This window comes from Limanda limanda, chromosome 16 (assembly GCF_963576545.1).
Source record: "Limanda limanda chromosome 16, fLimLim1.1, whole genome shotgun sequence".
Lineage (NCBI taxonomy): Eukaryota > Metazoa > Chordata > Actinopteri > Pleuronectiformes > Pleuronectidae > Limanda > Limanda limanda.
Window position 1 is genome coordinate 8,499,546 of NC_083651.1, and position 23,447 is coordinate 8,522,992.

General features: G+C 41.5%; 1 protein-coding gene across 3 annotated transcripts in view; it reads right to left on the bottom strand.

Moving 5' to 3' along the window:
* The window catches only part of map4k4 (mitogen-activated protein kinase kinase kinase kinase 4), an 88,371-nt gene that overhangs the window by 46,981 nt on the left and 17,943 nt on the right, over positions 1-23,447 (bottom strand). For all 3 annotated transcript variants that reach the window (XM_061087956.1, XM_061087955.1, XM_061087957.1), the window contains exon 3: positions 196-252. In XM_061087956.1, the coding sequence (XP_060943939.1) occupies positions 196-252 (57 nt within the window). The remainder of the gene's footprint in view (positions 1-195; positions 253-23,447) is intronic.

A 23,447-nucleotide genomic window follows, 5' to 3' on the forward strand; every position in this document is an offset into this window, starting at 1 on the left:
TAGCGGACGCTTTGCTCAAACGCGACTTTCACTAAATGCATTCAAAATATATGAGGGGCCATTCAGGTTTCAGCATCTTGCACAGGGACATTAGTCATGGGTTGGGATTTGAGCCGCTGGCCTTCTGGTTGGAGGATGACCACTCATCCCCCTCAGCCAAAGCATCCCCTATAATATCAGTTGGTGTTTACTGACCTCTGTGACATCCATGACCTTGATGGCCGCCAGTTGTCCAGTCTTGACATGTCGACCCTGGAGAGAAACAGAAGAGACAGACATAAGAAAAAGCTCAGCCAGTTATTTCCACCCATGCGGCAAACACAGCTTAATGGTCTCTTTCCAAACTTTTTCAATAGCCCAGTTACAGGACAGTTACCGGCATAATGTGACAAGACGGGCTCACAACAGCAGGAAATATCCTGAACATTCAAGAACATACACAGTGGAAATGACATGTTTTTGTTTACAGCACATCAACACCATCGTCTAAGCTCTTGAATCTCATTGTCTGTCCAAATGTATATCATCATGGGCCTCCTCTACAGGTATGGCAACTTTTTTATTATGAGATATTTGTATTCTTTTTGTTTTGTGTCCATCAACACGCCAGCTCGCTCGCTGTGATTTTCCTGAAACTTTCTTGCGGTAGTCTCACATGGGCTTTCTGAACATTATATTGGGAGGATATGTCTATACATCATGTGTGTCTGAACTGCCAGACGATCAAGTTTCCTTTGTGTGAAACAGGACTGCGACACCGGAGCCACCGGCCCCTGCTCCTGAATGAGTCGGCGCGGCACACAGTTGGAGTGATGACGGATTAGCCCATTTTGATTTAGCCACGGGGGACAAGTGTGTAAGTGTGTGTGTGTGTGTGTTGAGGCAGGGCAGGCATAGAGGTCAAGGCTGATTGAGAGACCAAACTGCAAAGATGACAAGAAGCAAATCTCTGCTGGTGCCGAACTGTGGGAACTACAGTGTGGGAATGGAGAGGTGAAGGAGGACAAAACAAAAAAAAAAGGAAAAAATACCCGAATATTTTTTCAAAACCTTTGTCTGAACCTATTCTGACTCAGGTCAGGAATCAAAACTTCACTGTGCAAAGGGAGAGGAGTGTAGGTATTGAGCGAATTTGGAGAAAAGTAATTAAACATTAAAATGCAGGAAGGTTGCTGTTGAACCTTATCAAGTATAAAACACAAAGTGAAAACAGTGATAGTTGAGGGAGAGGAAAGATAAACAGAGCCGAGTATCAGTGCAGTTACTGAAATAACGAGGTGGGTATTTTAATGTAAAATGTTATTAAAACTACACGACATAATGTTTTAATACGATGACAGAATATGTGTTGTTCTTGACTGTGTGTACAGTGCTGCCATTCATTTACAAAAAAATAAATAAATCAACTCAACGACTCATGACCTGAAACGACCACCGATTTATAGCTTTTCCATAACCCTGGTTACTTTAGATAAACGTAATAATCAAATGCCTATGGGTAATAGGAGAGGGGTTGGAGGTTTATCACAGGAGTTGGTGGATACCAACGATGATTGAGCACTGGACCTGCATTCGTCAGGTGATGAATGATAATGTTTTTCTCTCGTCGATATATCCAAATTTAAACTAATTCACAAAATCCAACAAATAACCAAAGTTGTCCTTGAGCTATAAACTGTCAATAAAGTGTATTAGACAAATGTGTGTGTGTGTGTGTGTCTGGGTGGTTTCTCAGTGCTTTTCAGCCACAGCAGGCCAACCTCCAGCAGCCTCCATTAAACGCTAGCATCCATCTTACTGAAGTCCTGCTGAGTCATCGGTTTCTTACTCATGACACATACACACACATACACACACAATGACCTCACTGTCTCAATTCAAGAATTTTCATCTCTTTTTCTCCAGTGACGACAGGCAAGTTTAGCAATTCACCGCCTTAAGACAACAAGCAGCAGTGAGTGTGTGTGTGGGTAAGGTACCTCAGCTGATGATGAAGTTTTGTGAAGGCTTGAAAACGTGTGTTGACTGTGTTAGCTTGTAATCTCACACACACAGGAGTTCTCCCCAGTGTATGCACTTATGGTACAGCAGTCCAAGCTGTTTTGTTAACGTCTACACACACACACACACTACAAACGCTAGAGCCACACACTGCTACACAATTCCCAATGCTATCAGTCTCTCACATTCAAACACCTAAGCTAACATACTGAATAGGAGTTGGTATGTGTACACATGACATCATGAAAAGATGCTGATAAATGAAGAGCTTTACTTCGTCCCTCATGTTTTTCAATCATGAATCAACTTTTTCAAAGAAAATAATTAACGAGATGAAACGTGTTTTTGTGTGTGTATGTGTGTGTGTGTGTGTGTGTGTGTGTGTGTGTGTGTGTGTGTGTGTGTGTGTCCTCTGTGTCTATGAAAGGTGACCTCAGAACACAGACTGAAATAATTACAGAATCCTTCGAGCTGCCGACCCACACACACACACATGGTAAAACGATGACATCATCTTTTCTGGTTCCTTTGTTCAGAAACAAGACAAAGACTAGACACACACCTGGACATGGAAATAGGGGAAAAGACGGAGAGGGATATTCCATCATTCAGCCAACACTAAAGATAAACTAAGATTTACTCATCATATCAGCAATGGCAATTCCTATATTCAAGTTAATAATAACAAAAATAATAACCTTATTTTATAGAACACATCTAAACAAGGTTAAAAAGTGCTTATACCTGAAATCTGAGGAAAACAACACAGCTCAGTCAAACCAAAGAGAATCACAATCATTTATATCCACATAAGCTGCAATCTAGAATGGCATTCAGTAAAATGCATATCTCCACCAAGGCTGAACTACACACGATCACAACTACATGTGATTGTCTTGTTCTTATAGTAAAAAGTGTTATTTGTCATATAATGTAGTCAGATTTAATGTTTATGTAATGGGGTCTTCCCTGCAGGCCTTGAAGCCATCCCTCCTCCAAATTTGGTGGTAATCGTTTTTTTTTGCATAATCCCACAACAAACAAACAAACAAACAAACAAACAGACACAGGTAAAAACATAACCTCCTCTACAAAGGTATAAACCCTAAGCTTAGCCACATTATCAAATCCAGTAGTATGATGAGGGCAACGGGATAAATCTGATGGGTTTGAAGAGGGTAAACAGAATATGAAAGCTAAAACGGACAAATTATTACTACAACTCCATTCCTCTAATCTAGTGGTCTTTTTTCTTTTGAATGACTGTGATTTTTTTGATCAGTATATACAAAGGATTAAAAGCAGCACCCTGAGTGAACAATTTACAATCTGTAGCTTTCATTCCCAGGGGCCACAAGCCAAATTGATTATGAACAAAGTAACAAAGTAATTGAGGCCAATTGCAATTGAAATGTTGGTAAGAATTGCAGAAGAAAAACTGTACATGCACAAGCATGCTAATAAAAGTAAGTCAAAACTGAACACGAATTCAGTCTCCAAAATCTAAATCCAAAAGTTGAATTTAACATTATATTTAAAGCTAGGGAGACCGTTTTGTCTTGGAAACACTCAAGACAAAACGTGACAAATCCAAACTTCAGGAGATTCAAAGTGTCTTGAAGACAGCAGCAAGTTGTTTCAGAGGAATCTCTAGTGATATACAGATATTGTACAGAGGAATGAAGTTGTTGCATGAATTATATGAATTATAATAATAATGGAAAATGGATCTGTTACAGTACATCCACTTGACTGTAAAAACTGATTATTTATGAGATAAACCTACAACTTCAATAAATCTTTCATTGATGTTTTTTTTTTCAGTTAGCACCCCCCAGCTGACTTCGCGCTCCATTCAAACATGAGCTAATCCTCCTGTCATCCGACTCTCTCATGACCAGCACCGTGCTCTGTCTCAGTCAAGTCTGTGTGGGGGATGTTTCGACCAGAGTTTCCCTCATCACGGGAAAGCCTGAAGGGCACATGAGGTGAGAGTCCAATCCGTGGTGGATTCAGGGCAGATTTCAACTCACATGGTCTCAACCCATTTTTTTTAAGACGCCCACAGAGAAAGTTTGTATTTGTGGGATAAGAAACTATGTCTGAGATCAGAGAGCCTTGGTTTTTTGGCACATGAAGCAAATGTATTTTTTCTCAAGCATGTATTTAAATCTGTACATTTAAATACATTTAAATTTAATATGCAGTTTTCAGAGCATAAATAGCATTTTTATTCATCATGCAAAACTAAATCTTTCTTATTCTTAGTTACCAGGGTTATATCCTTGGGTAAACTATTTCTAACAGTTTGAAACACAAATATAATCAGTTGACAGTAACATAAGACACAGAAAAGTATCAAATAATGACATTTAAGAGGCTAGGACCCATGAATATTTGGCATATTTGCTTTAAAATGATCTATTAAGTAACTTTCTGTGAATCCAGTCACTAATTTCAGGACCAACTGCTGCAGCATTAGTGTCTGCCTATTGCTTTTTGTTTCTATAACAGGCATTCTCTGTCCAATATAACCAAAGAGATAAAAGCAAAAAATCCTTTATATTGTAAAAGTTGAAACCAGAGACAATCAAGATGTTTATTTAGTAAATTATTCAAAATTTAAAGTCAAAAATTAGACATTTGATTTTCAGGATTTATTGAGCCGTCTTCCTGTCAGAGACAGATAAGGTTCATAAATCAAAATATATGATACATGGACGTGAATTTACACATTGGAGCCTCCACCAGGTCTCAGGCTGAATACAGACGACAGAAGAAATGCTGAGTCAGCAGCCTGATGAGGAGCTATGAGCTTTAAAGAATTAACACGTGTCAGAGCTGATGAATTGACTCACTCTGATTTTACTCCAGAGATTGTGCTGTGGCTTCTGAGCATCACAGCTGCCAGCCGGCATTCACTTTAATCAGTCGGTGTTTGCCAACACTACCCGGCCTGTCACTCCCCACAGATCATCAGCTCCACTGAGGTCCTTTTTTATTTTAAACACTCACCAACTGCAGTTTTTTAATTTGCTGAGCTGGCACTAGAGAAGTTTAATGCATTAGTACAGAGTCTAATAATTACTAAAGGCAAACTGTGGCTGAGACAACTGGCCTCGCACTACATTTCCCATCAGCTCTGGTGTTTTGTGTCTGTAAAACATGTGACTTTCCAAACTGTAAATATACAATAAGTACACTATTTACTCCAATTTCAGATAGTTTCCTATGACCAAATGAATGAAACTGCTGCACTAATCAATATTTCTAGATAGTCAAACAGCTCATGAAATGTGAAAGGGATCCTGTGTGGAGTTATCACTGGGTCAGGAGTTCCCCTGCAGCTCCACATTAGCGTTTCAGTTTCTTTCAGCTCATTGTTTGCACATGTACTGCATCCTCAGCAAACTTGCAGCTGCGTCTAAGTGAAGACGCACTGATAAACCAACGGCACGCTCTCCGTCTGGCACCACGCAGCAGACAGACAAATCGGCGACCAGCTCATGAACGTTGTGGAAAACGGGGGCAACAGAAAACCCCAGACCACCTTCTCAGGAGTTGATGGAGACCAAACACAGAGCTACAAGGAGAAATCAGACTAACATAAGTTTGGCAACCAGAAAAATCACATGTTGATGTTGCGCCAACTGTCCAGAAATGAAGCCGAAATATCCTGAATAGAAATGCTGCCATTTAGAGCTAGAGTCTAGCGAGCAGGGGTTGGAGAGGTTTCACCACCATGAAGTTTTTTGAAGTTTCAAAACTATTTTTGAGAAAAATTCATATGACATGTACTCCAACTTTTGAGTCCCATCTGCTAACATAGAGGAGGCAGGATATATGACCGATACTGCAGCCAGCCACCAGGTGTCAATCACGATGCTTTGGCTCCACTTTTGTAGAGCAGTCATTGTTAAATTCTTGATCTGCTAACCCCACATGGTCAAAATAAATCAATTGCCAGTACTTTTAAATATGTGATGTTGGGGCTTTGTGTGTGTGGTGGAATATTCTTGTCTGTTTTTTTTTACGTCCTTCACCATCTGTCGCCAAAGGCCACAAAAGCCTTATCTCTATTTACCCTAAACAAACAGCCGCCTCTGACATTTTTTGTGTTGTAAAACAATCTCTGACATTTACGCTCCTAGACACACACAAAGGCTCACAAAATGCTGTAAAATGAAACAGCGGAATGATCGTTTTTCCTCATTATAATGATTTGGTAGTCTCAAGATGAATACCTCAGTCAGTCATGTTTCACCTCATCTTTTTAACAAATTAAATCATAACCTGCTGCCTATGTGGCATTCAGAACCATTGGTTTTACGTTCTCACAGGCTGATCATACAAAAGGTAAATTTGCAGCGATTTAAAAAAAGAAAAGCCTGTAATTAAAAACAAAAAGGAGTTGAGCATAAACTGGCCCCAAAGCGGACATAAGAAGGGGCTCGGCTGAGTCTCAGTGACCTTTAAAGCTTCCTTCCCTCTGATCACTCCTCGCTCCAATCAGGACTCAGTGAGGGAGCAGACATCAGCTTTAATGACGTTCCATACTCAGACAAGTGGGACCTGACCCTAGAGTTCATAAAGTACCCCCCACTACGATCCGTCAGCTGGTGTGGCCTTTGACCCGAAGCTATGACTGTAAGGGGGGAGGGAGAAGGAGAGTGAGCTGGATTTCTCATTGTGGAAGAGACACGACCTGAACCCAGATGCTGATCTATGGTTAGTTTCCAAGATATGTGTGGGGATGATCGGAGAAACTGCAATCTTTTGCAATGTTGGGACGAAACCGCAATGAAACCATTTAAGTAAGTTTAAATTGTCTGGGGCTATCCCTAAAGTTGCTAACAATGAATCGCAGATGATGATAACTCCCTTGATTTTGTGTTTTTAAGAATTTTGAGAAGCGTTTTCTGCGTTTTTTTGGAAGTTGACACAACGGCCACAGTCAAATCAGGGATAATGCACTCAGGCCCCAATACACTTCTTGGGACAGCTGTGGACAAGGGGGTGGAGCCTGTTATCCTTTGATCTCAGTCTCCCTCATTACGAATGCCGAAGGATCCTTGAGCAAGATACTTACTGAACCCCAAATTGCTGTGCTAGTATTGTAAGAATGGTACGTGGTATTCTCTAAAGACTAAATAAGCACTATATAAACATAGAGCATTTACAATTTAGACCATGAACTTGTTATGTTACTGTATTGTCATATTCATATTGCCAGTTACCTGCTGTCCTGCCGTCAAAGAATCATTACAGTCAATGAAAAACTGGCCAACAACATATTTTGATACTGTGCTTTTCCTTTTAAGACCTGGAAATTAGTTTTCCGTATTTTCAAGCCAAAAAACACAGGCAGTCAGAAACAGAGCAGGGATGAGCAGGAAGAGGAATGGTTAGGATTTAGGGTCAGATTAGGTTTAGGGATTCAATGATGAGTCTCCACAAATATAGTCAGACAAGTATGTGTGAGTTAGTGTGAGTAGAAAATGGCCAGATAACCAAGATGAGGGAAGACAAAAGCTGCGCGACTCGCCCCCCCAAGGAAATGCCAGGGGAGTAGAGTCATCCTTGACACACACACACACACTTTCTCAAAGCATGTATGTTCCATCTTAAACAGGTAATGTATACTTCCACATAATAATCGGGTTAAAACACATCCACATAGTGTTTAACCTAAATCTGGACATATGTCTGGCTCCGTTGAGAATTACAGAGCGTGTGTGTGTGTTGTTTTTTGGGGACAAGGCGTTCTTTATTGCACCTCCCTGGGCTTTGGGGCATAGACAAGGAGCCAGGTGCAAGCTTTGGCACGCGCACACACACGCACACACAGATACTAGCACTTAGAAAACACATATACACACACTTCCTAATTATGCAGAACAGCAAGTGTAAAAAAAAACGTCTGGCTAACAAGCCTTTATTGATCAAACCAGCGATGCGAGTAGTTACGAAAACACTGCTCATAATCATCTTATGATTCGTTTTCACACCCTTATCCCCTTTTCTCACACTGAACGACAGCATAACTGAATACACAACAACAAAGATAAACACACATGCAGAAAAAAAGATGTCGCGGTCCAGATGGGGAATTTAAATATCTCTGGATGGTTCCACACAAGCAAACAGACAGCCGCTGCTGGATTCTGTACATCCTGTCACACATGAACAGCAACAACACTAGGGGTGCAACGATTAGTCGACGTCGTCGACAAAAAACGATGACAGGAATAGTCGCCGACGAATTTACTAGTCGATGATTCGTTGGTTACGTCATAGCACGTGTTTTTCGTGCCGCGCAGCGGAACAAAACGTCGTTTTACCGGAGGTGCTGATGAAAGCAGCTGAGGAGTGAGCCATCTCGCTCCCTTCCTATCTCTGAAAGTCGCGCATGTGCAATAGCGTCAAAACACGGTCCGATGGCGGCTTCCGCTGCAGCAGCATCGCGCACCAGAAAGTAAAAAGTTCGGGAGAACTTCACCCGTAACAGCCCGGAAAAAACTACCTGCAGTATCTGTACAGAGGACCTGCTCTGCATGGAAGCAGGACACGCGCATGTGAGGAGGAGGCACGTGTGACTTCGTAACGGAGACGATGCATACTCGCCTCCGTCAGATGTTATACACGTATATACCTGCGCGCAGGATTCTAGCATCCATTACAAAAATATGGTTTAAACTTTTTATTAACGAGTTTAAAAGCGTTATGTTATCCTATTGCCTGACAAACGTCTTTTTTTAATCACAATTATTTAGTCAGAAGAAGAATGTAGTTTCGTTTGTTGATGTTTTTATTGCTGTTACTTTCCCTGTCATTTTTGTTAACAGGAAAAATGAATACTTGATTTTTAATTTATTTGTTTTATTAGCACTTTGCCTGTCCTTGGTTTTAAATGGACAAAAACTTGATTTGTCTTTGCTTTTGTGTCAGCAGTACCCTTATATGCAACAAAGTTTATTAAAAGACATTTTTTTTGAATGAAGTATCAATTTTTATTGCCTTTATTTTCAGTCATCACATGCCTCGAACAACCTCAAGCTAAATTTAAAAGCTGTTTGCTAAATAAGAGCAATTGAGAATTTGTGTCATTCATAATCCGATTAGTCGATTAATCGTTTCAATAATCGGTGACTAATCGACTATCAGAATAGTCGTTAGTTGCAGCCCTAAACAACACCAATGGCTGTTTCACTGAGTAACATCCAGCTCTGAAGTCTTTCCATTTCCATTTGAAATTCAAAGCAAGAAAATTGAATTTAATCCAGCAAGACAAACAGCACAATTCCAAATCGAGTTTACGTACCTTGATTTATTATTTTTTAAAGAGCAGATAATGAAGGGAAATGTGCTCATGTGCCCAGTCTCAAGGCACATCAGGCTGCTCCGCTTCACCGATTTCACCACAAATATTTGCTATTCAACAAAGTGATAAATCAACTAACTGTTTCAGCTGCTATCTAAGAGTTATTTTTTCCTGATATTTCCAATTACTCCACTATCAGCAGGAAATAATTAGCCCTGTTTGTTTTGGAGGATCAAGACACTTCCTGTTTTTCAAATCTATACATTTCCTGTAGTGATCTTTACCATTTACTGCTGAGAGTCAGTGATGCACTACTTTGTTGGGGTAAAGATTTCCTGAAGATTAAGAGAAATTGCACATGCACTTTCCGTGACATTATGATGCCAATTCTAGCGAGTATAATTTAGAATTATGTGAAAAAACGCAGGACAGGTTTCCTCTCTGGCTTTTGATTGGCTGAGAAACACTTTGATTGGTTGTGAATGTGGCATGTTCATTGAGATAGACTCCCCAATGCAGACTTTACTAAATCAAATAAAAAATCACTAACTACAGTATGGAATCCCAAATTCAGTTGAGAATTCAGATTTGGTCCTGCACTGCCTGCAGGGTTGCCCGTTCGTTGTTAATGCATCACGCTCTGCACGGTATGAACCAGACGTGCGGTTTTTGCTGATGTGCTGCTTTCTGACAAGAGTCGTGCATCACCACACAGTTAATGTAAAAAGCTTGTAGTGTTGAGTCACGTTAACCGTTTTCCCTGAAGAGGACGACATTTGCCTTTATTTTAACATCAGGAGAACAACACAGTGACAGCACGGAGAGGAAAATACATCTTCATGGAAAGCATTAAGATCCATTACAGTATTGCTGTGGCTTATAGTAGGATCTCAACATGTGTATAAGGGAACTTACTTTGATTTTAAAGTGAATTTCATATATTTTTTAAGCTACAGGGCTAAATGATAATATGATGGAATCACATTTTCCGGAACTACCAAGCCTATAAAAATAGACTTTAAAGAAAACTTAAGTGGCTCTGTTCAGCACACATTTAAAGTAGAATCCATTATTGAGAGGTGAAGAGGTGTTGCTCTCAGTTTCTGTTGCAGCTTTGCTCTGACTGTGTGTGCAAACAGTGAGCTCTGTGTAAGTAGGCTAAGAAAACCGCCTCACTCAGGGGAGGCACATGGAGAAGGAGCGAGGCTGCGAATTTTAAAACTCTATTGATCGCTGTGGTCCAGCTGAACAGCTAAGGAAGTGTCGGCTCCTGTGCTATTCTGATTAGGACTGTATTTTTGAAATGAATAATGATTGTTTCAGATTAACATTATTGATAGTTTATATGGAGTATTCACTAGTGTTATTTCTATCGATATACAGAAGGATGCAATACTTATCAAGGGTATTAGAGAGATGCAAAGAATTGAAAAGAAGTAAGAAGACAGACCCACAGTGAAGTGGTGAAAGAGAGAGGAGAGACAGGTAGTTAAAGAGAGTGAGCGCATTGCAGTCAGCTGCTGTAATTAGATCTTGTAGTAGTAAGGGTGTGTAAATGCTGGGCACTGGTGCAACTTTCCATAACGTAACAGGCTATCACCCCATTTTTAGAAACACGGTGAGGAATGACCGTCGGTGATATGGATATCTCTTATAAACAGGGTAACCGCACCACTACATCAGAGCTTTTCCTTAGCCAAGCACAGGCAGCTGGGAGAACGAGTCCCTCCAAAGATCAACTCAAAATACACCATAAGACTTTTCAAGCTTTAAGATCCCACTAAAGCTTTACAAAAGTTACATGTGATTTTAATTGATTTACAATGTGTAATATGTTACTCAGTAGAGCACATAGCTCTGCCTGGGCCGAACAGTCAGAGATATTACTGAATATGCCTGATATTCTTCATCAAATTCCATATTTATTTTTTGTGTAATGGATCAAATCCCATCTCGGACGGATGTAAAAGACCTCCTTCAACTAAGGATAAAGGTGTGAGATTTAGTTGAGTCTTGATTAGCAAAAAAGAAATAAAGAAAGTAACATCCTAAGCAGCTAAATCTGTGCCAGGAGCTGAAGTTCAGAGTGACCAAGGCTAGTATAGGTGCTGATTCATTCCCCGATTGTAAAGTCTGAGGACATCCAGATACGAGACGACCAAAAGTCCTCTCACTGTTCCTTTCATCGTGACATTCCTCCATCAGCCCTCTGAGCCTGGAGGATCAGCAGGGAATACATACCAACACGGTGGAGACAAAGGCAGCAAGAGAAGCATAAAGGAGAGTAGAGAGATGGATTAGTGAATAAAAACAAGAGATGGACAGAGAGACGGGAAAATTACGGAAGTTCTCTGGTCCATTCAGACCGGAACGAGGACAAGGTCCTAATTTGTTTGTGCTTGATTTGTTCAACAAGACATATCCTATTATCCGTAAGGAGCTGTTAAACCTTTCATTGTCAGTAATTTATGGTGGAAAAGTCTAATAAAGCCTTAACTGTTTTGATAAGATGAAGATGAAAGTTGATGGATATCTGACGGTCTTCAACTTCTGAAGGTTTTGGACAACATCTAAATCAATGCTGACTTCCTACAGACACGGAGCAGATGTTGATAAGATGGCCCACATCAGTGCGGAAACCTAAGGAAATACAAGGTGTACGAGGTACGGCAACCCCCAGGCAGCGGTCTCAACAGTTTTGCACAACTGTCACATCAATCAAATTTATTCGTATAGCCCGTATTCACAATACGATAATCACAATTTGTCTCATAGGGCTTTAACATGGTGTGACATCCTCTGCCCTTAACCCTCAGCAAGAGTAAGGAAAAACTACAAAAAAAACATTTTAACAGGGTAAAAATATGTAGAAACCTCAGAGAGAGCCACATGTGAGGGATCCCTCTCCCAGGACGGTCAGAAGTGCAACAGATGTGAAGTTTAGGAAAACATCATCAATATAAAGGTTTTAGCAGCATTGATGAGGGTAAACATTTTGAAAGATAGCTTCAATACTATATGTCAAGCAGTCCTGCTGCAATCATCTGGTCAGCAGCCAGCAAGATCATGATCCACCATCAAGATCGGATGGTGGATCCGTGGTTTGCGTGTCTTTTACGCAAACCAAAGACACGCAAACCACCTGTATTTGGTTTGCGTCTCAAAATGTTTTTAAAGCAAGATTAACTTATATTTGAGCAAGCCATTAAGGTAAAATGGCTCTTTTAGTTTGTTTAAACATTCAAAACAAACTTCTACAAAATAATTCAAAAAACAGGGAGTCATCACCTCCTTGCTTAATCAAACTCAATCTCCAGGTCTGAAGCCTCTGGACGGAACCCAGATGAAGCGGCTGAGTACACCGGAGGAATTAGCTCGCTGTCGGAGGCCATTACCCCTGTTGTTACTGAGATATGGCGCTGACTGTGCCTCCACGCGCTGTCCTCCCACATCCAGACAAGACACAGTCAAGCGACTGCTAGACGCTCGTTATTCTCTCTCAAAGCCTCATTAGTGTTGATCCTGGCTGACTTGGGTTGCAGAGATATGAATCAGGGAGTAGCACACTATTAAACAAATCCTGTTAGAGAAGGACTGCTTGGAGGCATGGAATAAAGTTAGATAAAGTGATGGAACAGTGTTTTGTAAGACGCTAATGCTACCCGCTAGAAGGTAATTAAATTCAGCAGAGAGGGGGGAAGTAAATAGAGCTTATGGTGGAAACCTAGCATGGTTTAGCAAGGCACTACCAATGGCAAAGTTTGGAGTTGGATTTACCTTAACAGAGCAGCTACTTATAGACAAATTTGTGCTCAACCAAACATGGGACAGTCGACTACAGATTTTCTTTCATTCCTGTTTGATTCAACTCTATAGTTTTTCACCGAGCAAGCTGTGTGGCTCGACAACTATTCCATTGATTACCAATAAAATTGGTGCAGATATTCACGTTCCCCTGTGGACGCAACCTAATTACTTAAGTTATCCTCTGACATCAGCGCTTGGGTTTATTACCAAACACCTTTGAAAAATAATGACAGTTCATGCTCCTTTAGCATTAGCTGTACGTTGTGTTTGGCACTATTTAGCAAGTATTAGCGTATTAACACAACAAACGAAGTTGATAAGCATTAACCCTGCTGTGTTAGCTTTGCCACTGATCATGGAGATGTGAGCATGTTGTCTCACAAGGAAACTATAGCACGGATGTCAAATTTAAGATAATCAGCTTGCTCACTGTATTAGCTCATTTTGGTGCAGACTACTTCTTATTAGCCATTTTCTTGAATTGTTTTTACCCTTAGACAAATAGAACATGAATTTAAGTGTTGTTTTCCCCCACCTTAATTTGTCATTCAGACTTTTGAACTTCGGATTTGATAAATACACTTCATGTCTCAAAAAAATATCACCTTTGCATTTCATGCTCTTGTACAACTATTGTGAGCCTGATGTTAAACCCGTAAAATCGGGTCTTTTCATTTCTTTCAATATCAATTCAAAGCTGTAATGACATCAATAACGTGAAATAATGTTAGGGTGAGGGGAGCGATGGCGTTCACAACCTGAACGCTCAGTAAAAGAGTTGGAAACAAGTGATGTTGACTACAGAGCATCTGTTTTTATCCTTTGATTGGCTCACTGCCTTCCTCAGCGGACTCTGTGACCCAAAACTCCCACACACTCCGCCTTATCTCCTGGCTGGCTTAAGAGAACCTCCAACCACCAACTCAACATCAGACCAGAGCCTCGGACTGTTTACGTCCAATTTTAAACACGACTGGGAGGTCAGCGAAGGGACGCTCGCACTAACTTCACACGGGTTTGGTCAGCATGGTTACAGATCGGATTTTCATTTGTTCATTATTGCTGTCAATTGGCAAAATTAAATGAGGAAATGCAATTGTAATTCCGATTCATGAGTTCAGTAGTTAACTAAATAACATCTCCACATATTCTGTAACTAAGGGTTGAATATAAATCAGCACATCCACTTTCTATTACAGCGACTTTGTGTAGAGCTTAAAATATTACTTTTTCAGCATAGTTAGTGCATTTAAATCCTCTCACAACCGACTGCAGGCTCCATTCAAACAAGAGGCAAATAACTGACTCTAAACAGTGTTAAAGCAAGGATGACTAATCCACTGAAGCCACAAGCTGCTTACATCCAACCTGGAAACCAACGCTGAGCTTAATCAGAGCGGGGCCGTGGCAGGCTAAAGTGCTAACTCACTTAGCTCGTTAGCTGGAGTTGACTGTGTTTCTAGCCCCTTTGCCCTCTGAAATGAGTGGGGGGCACTGAAAGCTAATCAGGAATATCCATAATTGTAGGGATTAAATTACATGAGGATATAGTAAAATAGTGAGAAGGAGATTAAATCAAAATCTCAGCCAAGATGGAAGAACCTGCCAAAAGCTGTCAGAAGCCTCAGCACCGCAGCATTAAATGATCTACAAACCATGCATAAGTGAATTTGGTGAAACTCCAAAACTTCAGCTAATGATAATATCTGCACCTTGACAAATAAAATTAATACTGCGGCTGCTGTTCATACTATGCAAGCTGGACATAGATCCTCATGGTGCAACAAAGACTCAAATCCAAAATCTCAAGAAAGACGGCTAAACACATTCTGTACATTACAATAGAATATGGCATCTGCATATCCAACAGGGATGTATCACACATCACACACTGCTGGCTCACTGCTCACTCAGACACACGGCTCCATCTCGGGGGGGGGGGGGGGGGGGGGGGGGGGGGGACAGCGTGCGGGTGGAAGTGCAGCATGCGTGTGCATTTGGCCAAGTCAGACATGGCTTGTTTTGATGACACAAGTATGCTGTGCAGATCAGCTGTGCGGCCGCTCAGCCCCCGTTCACCCGGTGGCCTACTTTCTCCATCCAGTGATGAAGATGGCCACTTATATAGTAGACTACTCAGACTCAGTCCCGCTTTGCAGCAACACAGACCTGCAAACTCAAATCAATATTAGACTGCCTGCTTACTGGACACAAAACTTTAAGTTAAAATGGAAAAAGTAGATGATTTTAACATGTGTGTGGGTTTGCTTCTTTTCTGTGTTTCACATAAGGTTAAGAGCTACATCTCCATTTTTAAAAATCCAACTAAATCAGCAGTATAAACAAGCCACACAGTTTCACACAGGATACGGCATGACAGACTACTATAGGCTCTTTGACTAGAAAACCATCATTACAGGTGAAACAAACATGTAGGCTATTGCAAAACTTCACTGTGGCTCAGCAGGCACACTAGACTGTTGTGTAATTGTCTAGAGGCCATGTATAGAATAGAATAAGACTGGAAACTAGAGTGTATAGTCTAATTCTGAGCAGCAATAATGTGTTTGCTACTTTCCCATTGAATTAACCATTATGGAAAGAGCTGCAGGGCATTTGTTAAATAACCTGTGTGTGTGTGTGTGTGTGTGTGTCCATGCGTGTGTGCATTCCCATAATGCCTCAGCCCCCTCAGGGGTTTTATCTCCATACACTGCAACACAATGGAAAAAGGTTAAACTGTGACGTGAGGAGGTTACTATCTGATTTAGATAGGGGTCAAAGGTCATGAACATTGTCCTCTGGATCTATATTACCTGATCTGAAACATGAAAGCCTCGAACTTCATGCATTTCATTTATATTTCTAATATATGCTTCTCATACGTAAGACTTGACATACTTACACTATAGTGAAAGATATTAGGACTGCTTATATGTTCCAGTGTAAGTTAAAGAAATTTTTTGCGAATACCTAGCTTTTCATTACGTTATTTCCTGTAAAAAAAATGTTTTGCCATTTAGCCACATTGTGATAAGATTAAAGATGGTGTACAGAGCAGGGTGTGAGCGGGATTGGATGTAGCTACCAATAGTTATTAGGAAGGAATTGTACCCTGCTGCAACTCATTCAAAATACAGAACACCAGGCAGCAGACGCAGTGGTAGGTGCTTGCTGACCAAGTGCACTCTTTGTCCTGCTTCACATTCACAGTCGTATGAATTTAGACCTAAAAGTTTGCCCACCACGGTGAAGCAAGTCAGTTGATATGCCAGAATATTATATTTCGGATTCAAATAGGCCATCGGGATCGAGATGAATGCTACACAACCAGAAACACAGACACAGTCGTGGAGAAAAGACAGAAAGGGAGGAAGGTTTCCCTGCAGTGGGTGATGTATTGACGTATCTGCCCTTGCAATAGTGCCAGTTCCAAACCCCAACCTCAGCTCTCCTCATTTGGCCCTTTGATAGATGCTGCACAGGGCACTGCAGTGTTTCGCGTGCTGGAAGAGCTGGCACGAAAACAAAATCCTCTGGACATCGAAGCGGAAGGAAGAAGGGAAGGAGGACAGAGAGGAAGGAGGAGATCTTCAAAGAGTGCAAGACCATGCCAGGCTTTTCAGAGAAGAACCGAGCAAAAAGGACAGCCCTTCTCCTCGTCCTGCTCTGTCATTTAGAGAAATAGTCTGGACTGCATTCACCTCTGCAGCCTCCCCACAGGCTGATTTCTAGTCATGCTCGGCTTCATCTCTGCATCACACCAGACAGGAAGCTGCTGCTAGAGAATTGGACGAAGTCACGGGAAGTCGGTGGTTTGGGGTCTGTTATGGTACAATCTGATATTTCAGTTTCAGTGACATGTCCTTGTGATGATTTGGTGGCAGCCAGGGATGCCAACTACGCCCTCCATCTTCAGACACAAGGGCAGGGCGATATCCAAACCACTGGAACTTTCTACACTGGCATTTTATCACCTCTTCAAAGGCCAGTGAGAGTAATGAGGGGGTTTTGCGGGGGGGGGGGGGGCAGCTCTGGTAAATATAGGGCCCTGCAATGGTGAAGAGTGAGCTCTGAAGGAGGTTTCACATTCACAGCGGGCTGTAATAAAAGAGAGCGGCTCTTTTTTCAGTGCAGGGAAGGGTGAGGCCCACTTAATTAAGACGGAGATGCTTTGACCGCCAGTGAAAACACGCGGCTGAAAAAAGAAAAGTGGGGCGACAGGCGAGGAAACAGAGGGGGAATTTTAGAGTGAGGATTGAATAACACTGGGTCTCTGTTGTATGAGAGCTCTTCCTTTTTCTTGTTCAGCGCTTCTCAGTACTTCTCCGTTTAGACAAGTGATAGAAAGGAGATGTAAATGAGTACAGAGGCACTGGAATCCTCAAAAGGGCTTAAAACATCTCATATCACCTCAAAGTAAAGAGAGAAATACAATCTTTTGCGACAAAAAAGATCTCAACAAGGAATAAATAACGAATCCCTTTAGATATGCAAAATCTGCACCTGGCACTGAGGAGGTGAGCCTCTATTTGACCCCTCAAAAGAGAAAATATGAATTTTAGACTATAGGCGACTCCTTAAAGCAACATCATGCAACTATTTTACCTTAAAAACTATCCATTAATTACACAGCTTATATTTTGAGGGTCTCTGGGGGTATGCGAGGGGCAGAGTACACTCTGGACGAAAAAAAACTATGCAAACTCCACACAGAGATGCCATGGCGGAACCTTGGTTCAAACCAGGAACTTTCTTGCCGTGAGGAGACAGTGCCAAACACTGCACTACTGCGCTCCTATCTTAAAACAGCCACTTCCAAATCAGTTTGTGATAGGAACAAAAGTGAGTCTGTGATTCCATGATCCATGATTTCCAAACCTATTCTTGCACGACACAACTTAAGTGAGCGGACATGATCATAATATGCCAGTAGCTATTCAATCAAGCAAAGTAGCCTGTGAATTTAAAATGTGTCAGGCCTCGTTATGGCTGGGTATTAAAAATGTTTTGGTCAAAATGTCAAATGTCTTGACAGACTTTGTATCATAAATACTTATTCTCAGATCAAATAAATCCTTACTAAATTCATAACTTTGCCATATTGTTTTGATCTTGAATGGGCTACTCGTGTCCAGAAATCTTTGAGGAACATTTGTTTTGTGATAACTCCGGTTTCAGCCCAGGTAAATAAAAATACTAAAGCCTAAATCTGATGAAAGAGGAGAGACTCGGCATGAAGTAAATTAAATTCAGCAGCCTGTACAGCTGTGTCAATCTCAGCCACAATGGCCTCTTTTCTGGCTCTGGCCCAGAACAGCATTACGACTTTTGCTAGGTGCGGTGAAAAGGCCTTTGTGGGGGATTCGAAACAAAGAACTAGGACCACATATCCAACAGCCACAGTGAAAACTATTCAGAGCGGAACCAGGGCACGGTGCAAAACTTCTTAATTCATATGTTTGAAAAGTAGCACGAAAAGATTCCAAAACTCTAAAAATAGTGCTTCGCCTGCTGACCTGGATTGAGCTCCACCCCACCTCTTCCTTTCGTCAACATGAACAGGCCACAACGGGCCATTTGGCAGGTACAGTCGGCTGGTTATGTGTCTGTGTATATTCAGCATAAGCATAAATACACATAAGCTTGAGAAAAGACTTCCGTCCACCTTTCTTATTTTAACGCGTGCAACTATTTTATTTGTTTTTACTTGTGGTTTTCCAAAAATAGACTCCTCTTCTTCCAGCAAACATGTGTCTTTTTTCCCTTTAAGACATGATGCCATGCGAGTTGTGATGCGGCCCCTCCTCCCACTCAACATACTGACCCACAATCCATCTCTGCTTCTGCTCTCTAAAAATAGAGTGCGGCAGCATAGAGATTTAACCTACAGCGAGGGAGAGAGGGACGGAGAGAGAAAATGAAAGGACAGCACAGGAAGATAAAGAGGGATGAGGTCAGAGACAAACGGGACGACTTCCAACTTCACCCAGACAGTATTGATGCTAATATATCTGGTTTTGTCTTGGGTGACATTGTTCCTGCAGCTGTAGCTCTTATCTGATGGTATGTAGTGTTGAAAAGACATGCGAGTGAGTGATGGACAGCCACAGGAAGTCACATCCATGTGTCCTCCAGACAAATGAGTTACAGGGCAGCCTCTGTTGCGGGCCTTTCTGCTTCATTAGGCGACTGCAGACAGCCAGGAATTATGAGAAAAGGCTAGTCAAACGATCAGGAGACGTCCTCTCTCTGGAGGGACAGTAAAAACTGTCTGCATCAAGGTCGAACACAAAGAGACATTTGACAAGGCTGCCAACAACTAATGAAATATTAGCAATACTCATTGAAATATTAAATAACTTAAGTTGCACTCCGTAGAGTAAATACATCTGCCAAGGGCCCTATCTCACAATGTCGATTCAGAATCGGCCCCACAAATGAATTATTGTACAGCGGCAGAAAAAGCTTACTCCTTTATAAAACCCCATTTAAACCTGCTAGAGTATAGTATTACTGTTTCCGCTGCAAAGTATGCATACTTGTAAATATCAGTCAGATATCAATATTCCTTATTATTCTCATCAAAATCCATCACTTGAGAAATTAGAAAATTGCCCATAAATGCTCACGTTGTTAAAGACAGTGATTTAAAATTTACTGGATCAGCCCCAAAATGTTATGAGTTCTTTCTTCGCCCATGTCCCATCCTTCTACCAACGTTTGTTGAACTCTGGGCAGACAAAGACAAACTAACCAACCAACACATGGAGAGGGGTAAAGACCTAACCCCATTGGCAGAGGTTTCCTTGACTTGTTTTCACAGCCTGTCCATGAACACATGTGCAGCCCTGTAAGACGACTAAGTCTGATGACTTCTGTCTGTCACACAAAGTCCCTATCAACCTTTTTTTAACTGATAGGGTAGCATATCGTTTTATTATTTTTAAATACCTTACAAACACTTAAAAATGTAGGCAAACTTCTAAACTGTAAAAGCACCAGGGACTTGGTCACATTAAGTGGCAGATTAGTGGTTCAGCAGTCAGCACCACCCCCTCACAGCAAGAGGGTTGTGCCTTCGATCCTGCTGTCTGACACAGAAAAAAAAACTGTCAAGGGCTTCGTTCTGCCTGATTATCCCCACAGCCTTGGCTTCTCTCATCTGACAACACAAACCCTCCGCCACTTCAACGCTGGAGAGCCAGGTATGATTTATTTAGCCGGCGAGAGGAGAGTTGGGATTACAACAGCGGAGGAGAGGAGAGGACAGACAGGAAGCGTCTGAGTCCTGTGACCAGCGAAGCGGTGGTAAATCCTCCTCGGGGTCCTCAGGTTTCCACTCAGGTGGGCTTTCACCAGACTTGCATCATCCAGCCGGCATCCGTCTGCCTCTGGTTCATTGTTAACCTCAGGAATGATGTCACCCACATGCCCTCTGCGCTCCCGCCTCAACCCACATGGCGTGACAGCGGGACAGCATGGCAGGCAGAGAGATGACTGGAACCATCATGTGCACAACAGACACCCTCCCTGCCGAAGGGAACTTCAATCCAGACAGCGAGCCCTGAGTTATTAGGAGACTAAACACAGTGAAGCAAATCCAAAAATGTTGCTTTGAAGTGACTTTGAATATTTGTTGCCTATAGTCGTTATCCTCAACTCTGACCATACTCCCGTAAAAGAAATATAACAAGATTTTAAATCAGGCTCAGAAATGTATTTTTGGCTTATGGAAAAAATCCCTTCAAAGCAACTTTTGCCTCAAAACATGGCTCATTCAAAGAACTTCACTGAAATCCGTTTAGATATTAATACATTTGTGGCTTCTTGTTCTGAAAAATGTTGAAAATGGTAATTCTAGTCTTACCAACTGCTTAAAGCGCTACACTAGGAGTCACATTCACAAACACATTCATATATCGCCTCCCATTCACACAGTGACAGCTCAGCCATCTGGGCAATTTAGGGTTTGGTGTCTTGCCCAAGGACACTTCGTCAAGCAGACTCAAGGAGATAGAGTTTCTGACCGCCGTTCTTATGATAACTGGTGGACCTGCTCTACCTGAGCGACAATCACCCAAAACATAATTTCTGAACGTGACACAGATAGTGATTATATTGCCGACGAAACATATTTGCGATTGCAGTTGTGTGAAAGTCCCAAGAGACAGGGTTGACTTGTTAGAATATACCAATGGTCCATAGAATGTAGAGATGAATGATATGAAAGCTCCTTAAAGTGAAGCTAAATTAACTCTGTAACCCACTGGTGGCTGGCTGAAGTATAGGAAATAACACCGACCTCCTCCATATTAGCGGATGGGGCATGAACCAAAATAAAAAGTAAAGTACACATCAAATAAATTGACCTAAAGAAGTGTTGTGTCATTATAGGTTTGTATCACAAAGCTATTTTTGTGTTTATATTTTCCGTGAAGTTTTTAATTAATTACTTGATACTTTAAAAAAGGGGTGAAACATAGAAGTATAAGCAGAATCTCTGTGAACCTCATTCAAAAAGCCCATAGGACCCAGAACTAAAAGACAAAGTCAGCTTTTACGTTTCTGGTTGAGGCGAAAGGTCACAAATTGCTCAGACCTGTGGCTGCAACCAGCAATCACAACAGGTTTACAACCACACAGGACACATACTGGAGGACCCCCCATTAAAACCTATTGACCCAAAAGAGGCAGAAAAGAAAAGCACGGCACCACTTTGCTGTTAAAGCCTCCACTGAAAGCATTAACCTTTTCCTGTCTGAGGCCCTGCAGAGCTCATCAGCTGAGTGGCCAAAAATAAACAGCAATCCCAGCATGCCTCACAAGTTGCCATGGGATCAAACAACAGCGAGGGGGAGGGTGGGCACGGAGGGTTGGTTGAAATCACATGGTGGTGGTGGAGAAGGGGGCGGGGGTAATGGCAGTTAGATAGGACAAGAGAACAGAGTGATTTCACTGCAGAGCAATGGGTTTGCATGTGTGTGTGTGTGCGTGTCATGACTGGGCAGATCTTAAATTCATCCAGGTCGTTTATTTCAGTCCTTCACCCTGTTGAATAATTGCCAGACTTCCATGGATGCCTCCGCTAAATATGCACACACAAACACGCACACACACAATCCTTCCCTTATTGTCGAGTCAAGTCAAGTTGAGTTTATTTACAGAGGCGAAAATCAAAAATTTGTCTCAGGGGTCACTAGAAGAGAAAAACGTTCAAATAAGTTTTGCTATATTTTACAATCAGAACAAATGCAAGTATTGCACGCTTCCAAAATCATAACTTTAATTTTGCACAAACTCATTGACACATGAATCCACAAAGTGCTGTCTCACATAACAAAAAGCTCCCAGATGTTCAGTGGTTTGTTTTTCTGGCTTTTTATGACTTCTCTTATTGTGACGGACCCCTGAGCTGTGCAGGGGCCTCTCAGAAGCAGGACAAGTTACAGTATGAAGGACAGAGAGCAAACACTGAAGCCCTCGGCACCTGTCATCAATGCTATTGTACTGTTATGATGAGATTATGCGACAAGACGGCAGATGAGAAGAGGTCGTCTAGCAGCTAAGGTCAGAGAGTGTTTTTCCTAAAAAGAGCCAACGTCTAAGCGAGAGCGAGTGCATCACTCAGAGGAAATAGTAAAGACTTTAACAAAGGCGACTTTGAAACCAATATCAATTTAACATTCAAAAAATCAATTCTACCTGAGCCCACATGCTGGACATAAAGCAGCGGTTTCAAATGAGGTTTAACTTTAAGAAATATATATTTCTTATGTATTTAAACAATGCTCACATACTGTATTTCAAAATATGGACTTAGGAACTGTGTATAACTGTTACTGTTATGATATGCATGTTACTATTACTTAAATGCAGCTCTTTTTTTAAGGAAGGAATATAAAGCTCATATAAACCTCTCTCAGCCTCTTTCTGACAGTCCTGTCCCTTTAAGGCCCGCCTCATAGTCTGTTCTGATGGCCGATTGGCTCTTTGTTGTTATTTGTCAAGCACATGTAGGAAATGTCGGCTCACGCTTTAACTGGCTTTTTTAGGGAGAGTGATAGACTAGCAGCTAGCCATGCATTATACAAATTTAACACTGTTTCAGGAGCTTCAGTGTTTCCTGTTGGGAGAGGTGATTCTTTTACCACAGACTTTGGGCTTTTTGACTTTGCTGTATTTTTGCAGAAACCAAAAATGCTATTTGACAAACTAGAGGCAAGAAAAACTGAAAAAGCATCACATCTCCTTTAAAAAAATCTTGAAAACGCTTCACACAAAAATAAAATTATTTTTCATGTTACTATGTTGAAGA